At 33.2% G+C, this 16,856-nt stretch overlaps 1 protein-coding gene across 1 annotated transcript in view; it reads left to right on the plus strand.

Annotated features, from left to right (window-relative positions):
• The window catches only part of LOC134723255 (uncharacterized), a 143,813-nt gene extending 130,200 nt beyond the window's left edge, over window positions 1-13,613 (plus strand). Inside the window, exon 12 of the mRNA XM_063586876.1 lies at window positions 13,536-13,613. Coding sequence (XP_063442946.1) covers window positions 13,536-13,600 — 65 coding nt within the window. The 3' untranslated portion in view covers window positions 13,601-13,613. The remainder of the gene's footprint in view (window positions 1-13,535) is intronic.
• The last annotated feature ends 3,243 nt before the right edge of the window (window positions 13,614-16,856 follow it).

Raw genomic sequence — 16,856 nt, forward strand, 5'->3', positions numbered from 1 at the left:
GATAAGTCAGCATGACAAAAATGGTCAATTGACCCCCTAAGGAGTTATTGTCCTTTATAGTCAATTTTTAACAATTTTCATAAAATTTGTAAATTTTTACTAACATTTCCACTGAAACTACTGGGCCAAGTTTATTATAGATAGAGATAATTGTAAGCAGCAAGAATGTTTAGTAAAGTAAGATGTATATAAACACATCACCATCACCAAAACACAATTTTGTCATGAATCTATCTGCATCCTTTGTTTAATATTCACATAGACCAAGGTGAGCGACACAGGCTCTTTAGAGCCTCTAGTTTCATGACGTCACAATAATAAAATTCAGAAGAAAACAAGAAAATTTAACATCACTTCAACTAATCATTTGCAGAGAATAGATTTTTCACTAGTGAGGAGAAATATTTTTCTCACACCGGTCAGGCAATGTAAAAAAAGCACAAAAATTAGAGAAAGCTAGGTGAATAAATATCAGTCAGTAAGATCAAAGGAAATTTCATAAAATTGCGAAAAATATATACATTTTTGTAATTATTCCAGATTCAAATTAATTTCTTGTTTTAAGATCAATTTTCAAAAAGCTAGTGTGAAAGTTTCCTTAGAAAGAGTAGTTCAAATACCAAGTTAACAATGATTCTGTGCAGAAGATTTTCTATAACGACAGTAATTAACCCTATGTCAGACTAATTTTAAGTGTCAGACTAATGGGATGTTTGACCAATGGGGTGAATGTACAGTACCCTTGAGTTAAATGAAAATCACTTGTTGTATACATAAAACCCTTTGCCAGGGTATTGCATGGCCATATCCACAATGTCTCTGTGTAAGTGTAGAGCTTGCTCCTATGTTGAGTAACAGCGGAAGTCGTTATAGTTGATAAATTCCTCCATGGACATTAAAGACCTGTTTAATCGGGGTCAGGTTTAGTGTGGTAAATTGAAGTTTCATTCTTTTCTTCCTAGTCTGTTGTACCTATTCCCACATTATAATGTCTGAATATACTGATTGTTCCTATGGGCTAGTTTGTCATGCCCTCTGCAGCTGTTTGCAAGGTTTGTTCTCAGAGAGGAGTAGGCTGTTTCCAGACTGAAGTAAAGATAATTGTTTACTTCTTCACTTCGTGAACTTTCGGTTAAAGCAAAAGTAGAAATCCACATGCTTTTGGTGGTTGTTGTTTCTTCACAACCTTTTAACGTCTTCTGAGTAATTAAAGTATTGACTTGTCAGTTAATGTTGTAATATTTTGTTACAGGGACTGTACTCTGTACTGTCATAGATAGCCTTAAAACATTGTTTATAAAGCTCTTTTATTTGTATCAACTGATGTGTCTTTCGATGCTGCACCTCCTAATAGTCCAGTCAATCTAGCTCAAAATTAACCCAACCTCAAAGTAATTGCAACAGAAACTGTTTTACGCTTACAAGGCAGTATCACCCCATATCTTTGACATAGAAAAAATCGGCAAGTGTCAGACCATGGGAAAATTGTAATTTTCGGGTAAATATTGGCTTTTTGATGAAAAATCGCTGAAAACCGGAAAATTATATTTTTTTTCTAATCTGACATAATTTTGGAACCCAAGTCTCTTAAAATTTGCAGAATAGTGTTTACTATGATATGAAGAACTATAAACATCAATTTCGTTAAGAAAATTGTAATTTTGGGGTAAATTGAGACATTTTTGGTGAAAAATCGCTGAAAACTGTATTTTTTTGAAATTCTCTTTTAATCTGACATAAATTTTTACATGTGTCTCGTACAATTTGTAGAATAGAGTCTTCTGCGTTTAAAAAAATGGTAACATCAAATTCTTTCAGAAATTGTAATTGTTGGGTTTTAAAATTGAACACTTTTAGTTTAAAAAATACCAAGTATTACAGATGTTGAACAAGATTGTTTTTGAGCAATATAATAATTTAATAAAAACGAACTTTGATATCAATTAAAGTTTTCTTCGTTTTGGTCTTCTTCTAATATTAACTTTTCTGCGTTAGTACATAAATGTCCTTTGCACTCAGAACAGGCGATTGTGCACTCTAGTCCGTGTTTTCGACATGTACACCTTCGTGTGTCACAATTTGTTTTACACTTGCATCTTATTATATTTAACAGTTTATCCGGAGCTGCTGGAAGGGTAGTTTTTATAGGTGTTAATCTGTCATTTGTGATTGACCAACCCCAGTCTAAAGGATTAAGATTGGTTTCTTCTGTCCACTCTATTATTTGATAGAATACTCTCTTACAGTGTTGTTCTGCTGCAGCTGATGTTGGTGGTAGCGTTTGGACTTGTAGAAATGTAACTGAGTTCGACAGTACTTTGTTTGCAAATTTTCTGTAGCGAATGATGTCTAGATTTTCGTGCGGAACGCCACCATACAAATAAGCAATTATCTGCACACCACAATTGACAATGTCTTTTACAGATGAACACCTGCTAAGAAATGGTAATGCTAATTTACGAAGTTCTTCATTTTCGGACATCTTTTTGAGAACGGGACCTTTTCCGATACCATACAGTCTTGAGGTCGTGTCACATCCTGTCAATGAATGTATAAACGGAAGTAATGTGCTTACTTTTCGTCCCAACAACAGCTTAGTTTTTTGAATATCCCAAACTTTGTTCGAACTGAGTTTTCGATTGCTCTGGTCAGATCTGTAAAATAGTCCATGTGAACTAAGTGTACAGTGAAATATAAGAAGAACAAGAACATCTGTGTCTTCCCCGATTACAACAGTAGGGTGTGATATAGATTGATTGACACCTGTCTTTGCTATTAGAACATCAGCATCAGCATCTGCATGTTCTGTCTGAAAGTCGTTTTTTACTAAGGCATCACTTAGCATATTTATGAAATTTTGCTTATTTTCATTGTTAGTTAGAAAATTTTCTTTTCTACTTCTGAAAGGGGTCGTTGTTTTAAAAACGATTTTAGCTCCTTCCACTCCTTTTGTCCGGCGCATATGTACATGATCTTTTGTGCTAGGCCCTGATGTGTAGCCGTCAAATACGATAACTGCATGGTCATATCGTCGTTTTATGTAATCCACATATTGTTGACAGATCTCTCCGAAAGTTGACCCTTTATTCCATGGTAGGCGTTGAATTAAAGACCCTCCGTCAATGACATAATGTAGTTCAGAGTCAAGTTTTCTGTTTACAGCACAGTCTCCAATGTTCCATAAGGCATCACCTAAAGCTGCCTTTTGAGCTTGTCGCATTAGTCCTGACGGTTCGAATAATGCCGCTGGAGTACTTGACAGTTCAAACTTGAAAACTTCAGAAATATCAGGAAAAATGTTATTTGCCGCTGCAACAAGTCGTTGAAACAGCAACTGGGGGTCAACAACCACTTCTTCGCCATCAATCTTTATATTGGTTTTACTTGCTAAAGTTACCACCTGTTTGTTCTTTTTGAAAACAAAATCGTCAGCATACTGATCCTCCATAGACTTTAATATTTCTTTTCCTATATCCACTGATCTTTCAACGTTAACTTTCTCATCAGCTAGTGTACCAGTTTCAATATTCCGTAAACTAATATCCGAACTGAAAGGATTTCTTTCCCCCAAAAATGACTTCAATATTTGAACGTCCTTTTTGTCTTGATCTATCCTACTTTTCCCAAGTTCTTTGTGCTGCTCACTTGTATTATAGTTCACATCAGTAAGTTTCTGCATTGCTTCATTCATTTGTGAACATTGTGGCATTGATAACAGCCATAGAAGTCTTTGCGATTCGCTCAAACCACGGCCTCTGGTCAGACCACCTGTTGTCTTTAAACTTCGCATAAGGGCTTGCTCTATTACAAGATCAGTAGACAAACCGGCCCAAAAACGATCAGTTCGTCTGATAACATGGTGTCCTGTTTTGAATAAATTGTCTAAGGCAGGATGCGTTGCAGGCAGGTTAAGCATTTGTTGTAAATAAATGTGAACTGATTTTGCATATAGGTTGTGTCCGGAAGCAGCTAGATAAGGGAGCATCTGCTGGAGACTTTTCAAGTGTAAGTTCCAGTTTCCTGACCTTTCAGCAGTGATAAATTGACGGAGAAGTTCAACCATATCCATATACTGGAACCAAAGGGAAGCAGTGCGGCAATTTTTCAAAGATTCTCTAAATAATCTGATGCGTTCAGATATAATATTTATAGTTGGGTTGTCATTCAATGATTCGATCGAGATATTACTTTGTATGATACCTTCAAAAACTTTTATCAATTGCTCGATTTCAGATGGTAGACTTTGGTTTGATTCTGACGGCTTTTCATTATCAACACAAGTTGTATCAGCTTTTGGAAAGTTTTCTTTGTCTTCTAAATATGCTGGAGGAGGATCGTCAGTATCAGTTCCAGGTGTATATTGTGGAAAATCATATATTTCTGATGTAATGAGCAGAGTCAAAGCTGTTTGAGTAAGAAAATGACCACGAACAGCACGGGAAATGGCTTTACCACTAAGCATATGACCAACAGCAGTAGAAGCATAAACAGTTTCCAGTATAAGGGCTGATCGAATGTAACAACAGGATCTGCATTGTGTCGTTTTGCTTCTTTAGAGATGAAATGCAGCGTTGAGTTTATGCATGTAAGGTCACTCGGGTTCATGTCAATCATTTGCAAATAAACTATGCTTGATTTTCCCGCAAATACTCCACCATATACCATTTGACACAATGCTGACCATCCAGTACTTTTTATTGGCCAAACAGTCCTAGAGAGTAGACTTAATGATTCCGAATAACTGCTTGCGCTTACTTGGTTTAATTTCATGAATTTCAATGATGTGTGAGTTTCTTTATCCAATTTATATGGTCGTATATCAATTTTTCCAATTTCTTTGAGCTCTTCTATGTTTACATCTGTTCTAGGTATACTATTTGTCCTCATAAATCCTGGTGTGACGCTGGCTATAATTCCCATGCCGTGAAAAGTACCATGACCATCGATAGTTCTTAGGTTATGATCAACATTGTCTGCTATGTACTGAAGATTTCCTTCTTCTGTTACTTCCGGTATATCAGTTCCTTGAGACATTGCAGCATTCATTTCATACCTTTGTACTTCTGAATACGATGATGAGAATCCCATATTGTACAGTGAGTCTATCAAAAATCTGGAACCGAAATGGTGATGCATTTGTACAGCAAGGCCTATTTGTAAAGGTGCTATTAATGATCTTGGTCTTGTAGCTTGAACTATCGTTTGGCAAATAGCAGACAGTTTCAGACTATGATTACAGGTACTATTCAGAAACAACCGTAAACTGTCAGGTAGGTAGTGTTCATTGCATTCCAAAGATTCAACATCGGAAACTGATGATACTCAGTTTTCGTGTCAAATTTGATTTGATGTCAGATTTTATTAGACTTGCTGCTGCTTTTATAATGTTCATTTTCTCTGATTCAGGGTCACTTGCATTTTGCCTCTGATGAAAATCATGAAGTATTGATGTTGCAGTTTTGCGGAGTGTTATAACATTTGGTTTCCCATTTATTTCTGTTATAATTACGTCATCTCCAAAGTACTTTTGGATTTTTGATTTCATATGAACAGTCGAATAAGCAGTATCCCCGCAGTAATCTTTCATTTTTTCTACTAACTCAATAACCGTAAGTTGTTCATCTTCGTTTTGAAGGAGATATTCTACAGTTTTCTGGAATGCAGCTTGTGTCTGTTGATGCTGGGGTCTGCCGGTTTTATTTTTGCTCTGCTTTGGTGTTCCAGATGGAATGCTTTTACCTGTTCGAAAATTTACACTGCATCGCTGATGGTAAACTGCGTCTGCAGCATGCAAATCATGTACAAATACAATTCTGGTTAATATATGTGTAGCCCATTCATCGTTCCGCTCATGACAGATTTTTTCTATATTGCTCTGGAAATCCTTTGTTCGGACTGGAAATACATCAGTACCTTTCCTCTTATCCTTAACATCTGCAAACTGTCCACAGAAAAGACAGTTATCTCGATAGTTGAACTGTTCTTGTGATCTTAAAACCCGATTTTCAGGAGTCTTGTAATCTAGTTCTTTTTGTTTGACAGACTTAGCATTTGTGTAGTCCCTGCGACAATCCTGGTGTACTACGTCCCCAGATTTAGCAACTTTGGTATCATTTCGTAGCTTGCTGAACTCTTTAATATTTCGGGCTTACTTTTCTCTTAATGTTACAGTTGCTCTTCCGTCATTTATAGATAATGTGCAAATAAAGCACCCTTCCATTGGTACCTGCAAAAAAGAAAACTTCTTAAAAAATAAGCGACAGAAAAAAGCTATCACACTCATGCCATAGTCATGAATACATTTCAAAGAGATAGAGATAATTTGTGTGTTGGTGTGTCATATGTAATACTACATTGTGTCTAATGTAACACTTCATAATTTTTATGCCCAACGTGTATATTTTGATTTACCTCATTATGACTGCTTTATATATACATTTGTATATTCAATAAAAAAGCATACAATTGGGATGGATAATTCCTTAGTAAAGGTCTATACTTATATTTTTGCAACAATTGTTATACTGTTTTAGAAATACAAAAAAGAAATATATATGCATTATAGATCGTACATGTGCTAATACGTTTACGATTTATTTTCGGTCGGTTTTTGAATTTTTTGTTGTCATTGTTTTTCCATCAATTTTTCAACAGTTCCCATATCGTAATTTCTTCACCCTAAAGGAATTTTAATTTTCTTCCAAGTCCAATAAGATTTAATTTTTATTACTTACCTTTACTTAGTTTAAAGTAGTTGGGATCATTTGTTTGGTACAAACACTGGTTCGCTTTCTATTGAAATCTGTGGACATACTCTGTAAAGAATGAAACTAGTTTATTTACCTTATAAAGCACAATAATGAAAGAAATTGTTCAGGATGAGAGGGTCTTTTCAAGTGTTGAAAAGACAAAAGTGGAACAAAGTTCGAAAAGAGCATGGAAAACAATTAATGTTTATATTAAACAATGTGTACACATTTTCTGACAATATTAAATGCTATTTCGTTTGTTCATTTCAAATTCAAATTCAATCATAAATTTAATTGTATGCAATAAATATAAATAAAAGGAGATTTGGATAAATTTCACACTTAAAGCAGTCTTTTAACACCAGCTAACTTAAATTTCAAAGTAGAACTTTGTAAAGTTATTGTAAGTACAAAACATCGTAATTGTGCGTATATGAAATAATTTACGTTCATTGCACTAACGGCGTTCCATAGATTTTTTTCCGCGACAAAGTAACGTTGTTAAAAATCATTAAAATATATTTTTTTCTTTCTCAAAATTCTTTACATGTTAAAATATTAGTGAAATTAAAAACATAATTTCTCTTTCCTTAGTATTTTTGTTAAAAAGAGTGAACGGTCAATGTTTTAAAGGAAATATTTGAGTCTGAGCGCTGACGTACGAAAAATGTGTAAATGACATCTTTTAAAACTTTATTAATATGTCATTTTATAATGTTTCCACCTTAAAAATTATAATATACATTATTCCTTACCTTGAATTAAGATATATCCATATTATAAGTTGATATTCACAAAAATTGGAATTTGTTTGACAAGTCTGTTTGACCCGGAGTGACGAGTTATCTCCCATAACACGTATGGCGCGCATAAGCTGTGACAATTTTACAAGGTATCATGTAAAAAACAAAAGGTGAAATTATAACACTTTCCCTTTTTCCGATTTTGTCCGATTTTTTCATGGTTCTTCTTAATAATGTGCAAATAAATAAATACAAAGTTAATTTCTGTTGCAATTACTTTGAGGTTATCGGCTAAATTGACTGGACTATAAATGGCATTACATTTTTTATATAGAAACAGAGTGTATAAATTTTTAGTCTAGAAAAATATTGCGCTCTTCTCTGATTCAATGTCATTTTGAATATGCATGTGCACTGTGCTGGACCATGAAGGTATATCAAAACAAATGAAGAATAAACTTTTAAGTGGCACAAAATAAGATTGTGAGATTTATTCTGCAATTATATCCCAGAAAGAGTGTGACATACGTTGAATTTGAGAAATTTAGTTTTTTTAATATTAGTAATAGAGTCAAACAATATTTAAAGACTCAATCATGTTTTCAACATTTTTAGCTCACCTGGCCCACTCTAAATTATTAGGGCCCCGCCTAAAAGGCGGGTCGCCCTATAGTGATCAGTCCGTCCATCTGTCCGTCCGTCCGTAACACTTTCGTGTCCGCTCCATATGTAGAGAACCATAATGATTTCATACTTTATACTTTACATGTATATTAACCACCACCAGAGGGCGTGTCATGATGTATGTACAACTTCCTAGGTCAAAGGTCAAGGTAAAAAAACTTTGGTTTCAGTTGACAACCCTGTATCCTGTGGTGAAGATCGTGTCCACTCTATATCTTCAGAATCATTATGATTTCAAAGTTTATACTTGACATCCATTTTAACCAACACCAGAGGGTGTGTCATGAGGTATGTACAACTTCCTAGGTCAAAGGTCAAGGTCAAAAACTTTGGTTTCAGTTGACAACCCCTTGTCCTGTGGTGAAGATCGTGTCCGCTCCATATCTAGATAACCGTTATGATTTCAAAGTTTATACTTGTCATCAATTTTAACCACCACCAGAGGGTGTGTCATGATGTATGTACAACTTCCTAGGTCAAAGGTCAACTTCAAAAAAACTTTGGTTTCAGTTGACAACCCCGTGTTCTGTTGTGAAGATTGTGTCCACTCTATATCTTGAGAACCGTTATGATTTCAAATATAATACTTGACATCCATTTTAACCAACACCAGAGGGTGTGTCATGATGTATGTACCACTTCCTAGGTCAAAGGTTGGTCTGTCCATCGCTAACAAATTTGATCCACTATATTTTGAGAGGACAGCTGTTATTATTTCATACTTTATACCTGACAAACATTTTAAACTTAACATATATATTAACCAACACCAGAGAGTGTGTCATAATGTACTGTAAATTCAGAAATTATTGCGTGCATTTATTATTGCGATTTTGTCATTTTAGACTTGAATGCGATTTTAATTTTTACGATTTTGAGAAAAATCTTGTATAATTCATATAAAATATTTCAAAATGCGAGTTTAAATTATTGCGTTTACAACTCAGTCGCACTTTTCGCAATAATAAAAACCTCGCATTAATTCATGAATTTACAGTATGCATCCTAGGTCAAAGGTCAGTCCGTCGGTCTGTCCATCCGTTTGTTGTTCTTAACAAATTGTGTCCGCTCTACCTCTCGAGAACCGTTAATATTTCATACTTTATACTTGGTGGGTCATAATATATTGAAGGCATAATTCTAAAAATATGTGACAAATATCAATTGGGCAGCACCTTTAAACATATTGTTCAAACATCAATCCTATATCCAGAAGTCACCTTAGAGTAGTCAACAATGAGTTCACATCATGCAGTCATATCACTATTATACTATGAAAGTAAGTTGAGAATATTTATCAGTTTTAACTTAAAATCTTAGATTAAAATCACATGTGAGACTATGTAATAACTTCAAATAATGCTTCATATCAGATTATCCATACAACTTATTTACCCCACGTTATTGACAGCGGGGCCCACACAGGCCCGTAGCCAGGAATTTCCAAAGGGGGGTTCGTTTGACTCACAAACTCGACTTTAACAGTCACAATTCGAACAGAACATCGACTTTAACAGTGCTTATTTGTTTTCAAGGGGGGGTTCGTCCGAACCCCCCGAACCCCCCCTGGCTACGGGTATGCCACAGAGATGGCTCCCATCTCAATGATATCTAGATATAGGAAGATGTGGTGTGAGTGCCAATGAGACAACTCTCCATCCAAATAACAATTTAAAAAGTAAACCATTATTGGTTAAAGTACGGCCTTCAACACGGAGCCTTGGCTCACACGGAACAACAAGCTATAAAGGGCCCCAAAATTACTAGTGTAAAACCATTCAAACGGGAAAACCAACGGTCTAATCTATATAAAAAAAGTTTGTATACTAATTTTGTTGGAAATCTGAATTACTGTAAACAAATATACATATACATGTAGTAGTAAATATGTAGTAAAGAAATGTCAGTTTGAAATAAACATGCAAATCCTGAATATATAAATCCAAATCAGAAATCAAATAGAATTCAAATTAAATCTTAGAGCAACAAAATATGGCTGCTGAAACTGGGACAAGCTTTATGAAATGTCAATATCTATAATTTAATTGGTCAAATCTTTATCTGATCTCAGATATAAAAAAAAAAAATTATTGGAGTAAAAACATACGGTCTTTCAGTTATTGCTTATATCAAACACAGTGTAAAAGATGATGAGCACATGTGCAAAATTAAATACATTAAATTCGAGTAAGTCTAATATTTAATCACAATCCAAATGCACAGCTGTATTGCACACTTAATAGAAATTGTATGTAGACTATAAGAGTCATAGTTTAAACAGCAACAAGAAAAAATTATGCATTAGTATAGTTTGAAATTAACTGTTGATAATATGAAATTTTGGAAAATTAAACAGGTAAATTTGATAATAAAATTGTATTAATTAAGAATTGAATGCTTCTTTTTGTAAATTCATTGGGGTGTAAAAGCGTTGACCGAAGTACATTTTGTATGAAGCGCAGAAGCACTTCATTCTAAAAATGTGTGCACGGTCAACGCTTAAACAACCCTATGAAGTTACAAAAAGAAGCATTCAATACTTATAATTACATTTTTTAGCTATGATCAGGAAAACGTGAATTTTATAAATTTTTTATTTTATTCGCCTGTGCACTTTATTGTGGGACCACGTGTTATCATGAATGAAAAGTTTTATTGAGTGATGCAATTGCTTACGGAATAACACGTGATGTACAGCTAGCCAATCAGAATAAAGTTTTATAATGAAATATACATCTAATGTAATTATTGAGGAATGATATTTTTTTTGGAATATGTTTTTTCATTTGATTTTAATTATGCAACCACCAAAAAATATGCGTTTGTATATTGGTATCACGTTGATGTTGTTGTCCAAAGTCATTTTGTTTTCACACAATAACTTTAGTATTAGTAAATAGAAATCTATTATGAAATTTAAACACAAGGGTTTTGACCGCAAAAGAAAGTTGGGAGTAATTTGGGGGGTTATGGTACTAACATTTAGGAATAAGGGGCCAAAAAGGGATCTAAATAAGCATTTTTAGGCAGTTAAGCTGCCTTATGCGAGCACCCTTGATTTATGTTCTACCCAATAAATGCTGAAATACATGCCATTGTTATCATCTAGCTGGCTACTATATTATTTGTAACTTATTGGACAGTTTTTTTATACCTTTCATTCTGGATTACAAAAAATATGACCAGAAAAACCTTAAATGATCGTCGATTTTCCCAAAAGTTTTGAAGTTGCACATAGGAAGTAGAGCACATTAGGAATTCTTATGTAGTTTATTATCCCCTGAGCTTTTGGCTAAGATGTCAAAGAACAAATGTATGAAATATCTAATCGCCGAAAAATCTATAAAGACAAGTTGTTTAGATTTTCCAAATGACTAAAGTCATAGGAATATTGTTTGTCGTCAATACTTTGTCAATTACGTCAGTATTCTCTTATATAAGTTCTACTGTTCATGCTGTTGGCGGCAATTTCAAATCAGAAGCAAAATGTTCGTATCTTTCAATTTGGAGACAGGGGTTCGAATTAGCGGTGGTCCGAGGTCTGTGACCTTCCTCTTTTGCAGTTGGACTTTCCACTTGGTTACTAGCTACGCCCGACATGCCTGACGGACATTCCACTTGAGAAGAAAATAAAAAAATAACTTTGCAAACCTTTTTACCAAATTTCTCCTAATAAACAATTTGCACTCTGACTCCATCTTTCTGTCTGTTTGTCAATCAGTCCGTCAAATCATTTTTCCACAATTTTTGTTCATTTTGCTTGAAGATATTGATTTGATATTGGTTGTATTGTTTTATCAATACTATTTCAAACATCTTCTCCTCTTAAACTACTTAACCAATTCCAGGCAATATAGGAAAGGTGTACTGACATAAGTATTCTCTAAACACATTAACTCCAAATGGAGTTTTAGTTAGTAGAAGCCATATTAACTATGTGTATCAGTGAGAAAAATGTAAAAGCATAAAAATATAGTATATATACCAATACACATAATTAACAGCGCCTGGTGATGTTTTATAGCCTGACCGGTTTCGGTCCATAAAGGACCTTCATCAGAGGCAGAATGGTGGATTAATGTTTGCACCCTATTTATATAGATATGGTAACCGGCGGTTGAGTTGACCGCAGTTGAGTTTACCGGTGAAAAATCCCTGTGGGATTTTCCATGGTTACAGTTATCTATATTTAGCTAATGTTCATGTTACAGTAAACTTTTGTTGACATGTTTCGGTAAACATTTTTACATTAAACGGTAAACATGTGACCTGATGATATAACCATATTTGGGCTTTAGCATTGGATAAAGGGTGTTTTAATAATTTAAGAAGTACATGGTAATCATTTAGTCTTGATCTTTGGCTTATGATACACATATCAAGTCTTGGAATAGTATTTCAACTCAACCGCCGGTCAACTCAACTGCTGGTTACCATATCTATATAAATAGGGTGCAAACATTAATCCACCATTTTAATATTTTTATTCTGCCTCTGATGAAGGTCCTTTATGGACCGAAACCGGTCAGGCTATCAAACATCACCAGGCGCTGTTAATTATGTGTATTGGTATATATACTATATTTTTATACTTAACCAATTCCAATTAAACTTGAGCTGAATGATCCATAGGGTATCTAGAATAAAGTTTGTGTTTTATTTTCTGCTTTGTCTAAAAACATGACCACAATGGCTGAAAATAGAACATAGGGGTAAAACACAGTTTTTGGCTTATATCTCAAAAACAAAAGCATTAAGAGCAAATCTAATAAAAGTGTATATTAGATGAAGTTTAATCAGTCCTGAAATTTTCAGATGAATCTGATAACCCATTGTTGAGTTGCTGCCACTAATTTGGAAGTTTTGAGGGAATTTTGCAGTTTTTGATTATTTTCTTGAATATAAACTACCCTTTGAAGACATTTTGTTAATCATGTTTTTCTAACTTAAAAAAATATTCTCTGAAACTACAGAACCAATTTCTACCAAACTTAAGGTAATTGATCCTTATGGTAACTAGAATAAAGTTTGCGTTTCATTTTCTGTCGTTGACAAGGCTTAAAAAGAACATAGGGTTAAAATGTAGTTTTTTGCTTTTATTTAAAGAAAATATGAATAATACAAAGAACATTTAAATGAAATGTTTAAGCCACTCAGTTATATATTATATTGAAAAGCAAAATTAATCATTGATGAAAGATTTAAGCAAAAAATTACAAGTGAGCAATTCAGGCTATTGAGAGAGACTGATGCTTATTTCAAATTACATGTGATTGTTGATCACATTGACATACTTTCCACCATTCATTAGAATTTAGTTTTTTATCATAATTTTAAACGGAATTTATTTTGTATTCAGCCAACTCGACCAAAAAGAAAAAAAAGGATTCCAAGCCTGGAGATGCTGGCATTGAAATGTTGTGAACAACAGGTAAAAACAAGTCATTCAAGTGTGAGATCATAAAAGAACCAAAAACAGGCTATTATAGAATAAATGAAAAATTTGAAAAATTTATTAAAAATTTCAAGCACAAGAAATTATGCAAATTCCATAACTAAAAATAATTCCAAGTTCAAATAATAGCCTGTTCAAATTGGATACTTTTATATGACTGCCAAATTTTTGTGTTCATATGTCTGAACATTATTATTAGCATTATTTGTCCACAGAGACTGTCAATTGGTTTCCAGACTATTACCTGAGTCTAAGTCTATGGGTCTCTAGGAAAAAGGGGCTAATAATAATACTTTTCTAATACTGTGCATAAGTTGCTTATTTCTTTACTAATTTTTTAATGGGTTTTAATTCTCAATTTCACAAACTCTTGAGGTTCTTTAATATGCTGAATCTAACTGTGTATTTAGATTTTAGATACATGTATATGCCCTGTTTTTGAATTGGTCCATATTTAGGTCCAAAGGGTCCCAAATTAAACCTTGTTTTATCCCAAAAAAATGAATTCAAGTGGTTCTTTAACATGCTGAATCTTTAAAAAAAAAAAAAAAAAAGATGTGGTATGGTTGCCAATGACACAACTCTCCACAAGAGACCAAATGACATGGCCTTCAAAAATTAGCAAAGCCCATTCTGCATAGGCCCCAAAATGACAAATGTAAAGCAATTCAAAAGAGAAAACTAACAGCCTAATTAATGTAAAAGAAATAAGAGAAAAACAAATATGTAACACATAAACAAATGACAAAAACTGATTTACAGACTCTTGACCCAAGACAGTCACATACATACAGAATGTGGTGGGTTAAACATGTTAGCAGGATCCCAACCCTCCCCCTAGCCTGGTACAGTTATGTAACAGTACAACATAAGTACAAATTTGGGTAGGGTCCCTTTTACAGTTCTACAATTATATCCTTTTACAACTTTATACAATAGGCAAATGGGGGGCATCATCTGTGTCCCCATTTATTCTTCATGAAGTGAACCCCTTTTAAAACTACCTAATATTGACCATCAATAATTAAATCTCAATTAAATTCTTGGTTAACTTGGATATGCTGAATCTAACCATGTATTTATATTTTGAATATTGGACGATATTAAATAGGTAAAAATCCAATTTCAAATTTTTCAGTTATTTACCACATTCATTCTGTGTCAGAAACATAATGATGTGTTGAATATTCAATCACAATCCAACTTTAGAGCTGTATCAAGCTTTCATGTAGTGTTAAACTACGTGCCCCAGCTGTTCATGGTTAGGCCTCTAAAATTGTATAAAGCCTCACCTCATGAAGATAGAAAGTAAACAGTCTTTTTGAACTTGAATGCTTTAAATTTCACAGTAATTTTCTGGTGCTTATTTATTTACCTTGTTTTCATTTGGATCCATTCAAAAAGCTGTATATTTGACTTAACTTGAAACGTACATGCCATTGTCTATGGAAAATTATAGTGAGTTCTCAGAAATGATCACCATACACACTTTTTTATAAGCATTGTTCTATTCTTTTGGCAGGTAAAAGATGAAAGGAAGTGATGTCCATTCAAAACTTAGTAGACACAAAAATATGAAGAAATTGATATTACAAGCTTAAAACAGATAAAGAAAATTTAAACATTTGTTTGTAGTATATAGTTCATGTATAAGTAAACATTACAAGAAAATGTATTTCAGATACAATGATTTTTTTTAAACATTTCCAAAAATTTGTGTAAGTTCTTTCTCCTTATTTTTCAACAATTATTTAGTGTAATATATTCAAACTGTAATGAAATCGAAATTGAAGACATTTCTAAAGATTATCCTTTAATTATGTTTATAAAAATAAATTTTTAAATAATATTTTTTAATTTTGAAGCAACCTGCATAATTTAATTTTGAAGCAACCTGCATAATTGTCATGGTAAATGAGATGACCAAAGGAAAAAATATTTACAAAAAAATTACAAGCCCAATTGTTATTCTAAAAGTCATTTTATATGAACTATATAGTAATATATTTATTTTTTTGTTTCACAATACTGTATTTATTAAATCAAATTTGAGTTTTGGACCTCAGTGACTTTGAGATTTTCTTTTATATGTGTTGGTGCCAATTCAAAATCTGCAACTTTTTGAAATACTGAATCCTTTCCAGGATGTTTTGATTTTATATTCTCAGAGTTCTGTTTTTGTAAGTGAAGATTTAACCAGAAGTTGTTATATAATAAAAACAAAATTAAAACTTTATGAATTGGATATTTCTATACTATTTACTTTTTTCTTCTGGATATATGTAAATACTCTTCTTACAAGAAACAGAGGATCAAATATATTTTCTTGAATAGACATGAATATTTTATCCTAATTCATATTGTCTGATTTGTGTTAATGAGTATCACAGTTCAGTACAACTTGTTAAACTCTTTATACACATGTATTTTAGTTTTAAAAATTTATAATTGATTTTATGTTTTCATAATGCTATATTTAAGTATTTCGCTGATCATATTATGTTGCCATTTTGAGTAAATGCTTTTTTATGGAGATTCGTACATCAGTTGGTAATTGTTTTGACATGATAGAGGTATCAATGCCCTGGGCGTATTGCATTTCCGCTAATTTTTCAAAGTCCCAATACTACGTTTCCGCAAATTTAAAATATACGTTTCCGCAATTTGTATTTATTACTTTTCCGCAAATTTACCTGGTAAATTATAAAGATTTGAATGTACATATATGATATATTATTTATTTTTTCTTTTTAATAAAGAAAATGCTCTGATCTCAGTATAGCTACAATTCGCTAGATATAACTATTTGATTCGGGTAAGGATGAGTTACACTTCATTGAGAAATCTTTGGTTTGGCTTACTTGCCAACTGACATAATTGAAGAATGCTTTGTTGAATTAATTGCCGATGCTCCATCTGACGACAAATGCATGAGGTCTGCCGATTATGTATTGGAATTTTATATAAATGGCAATTGAGATTTCCACCAACCATTTGGGCATCACTCCTGACCCCAAGGAGAAGAAAACAACGAATGGTGTCGAGTCTTTTCGTGTCTACCTGAACGAGCAGTTTTACGCTAGCCATCCTACCATATTTGTCTTTGTCGATGTGTTATTGAAACTGAAGACAACATCTTACATAAAGATTAGAACTAACTGTAAAAGCACCCGTTCGGAAATATGAAAAGGAGAAGATGGACTTCCTTCCTGAACAAAATACAAA

Source organism: Mytilus trossulus, chromosome 6 (genome assembly GCF_036588685.1).
Source record: "Mytilus trossulus isolate FHL-02 chromosome 6, PNRI_Mtr1.1.1.hap1, whole genome shotgun sequence".
Classification (NCBI taxonomy): domain Eukaryota; kingdom Metazoa; phylum Mollusca; class Bivalvia; order Mytilida; family Mytilidae; genus Mytilus; species Mytilus trossulus.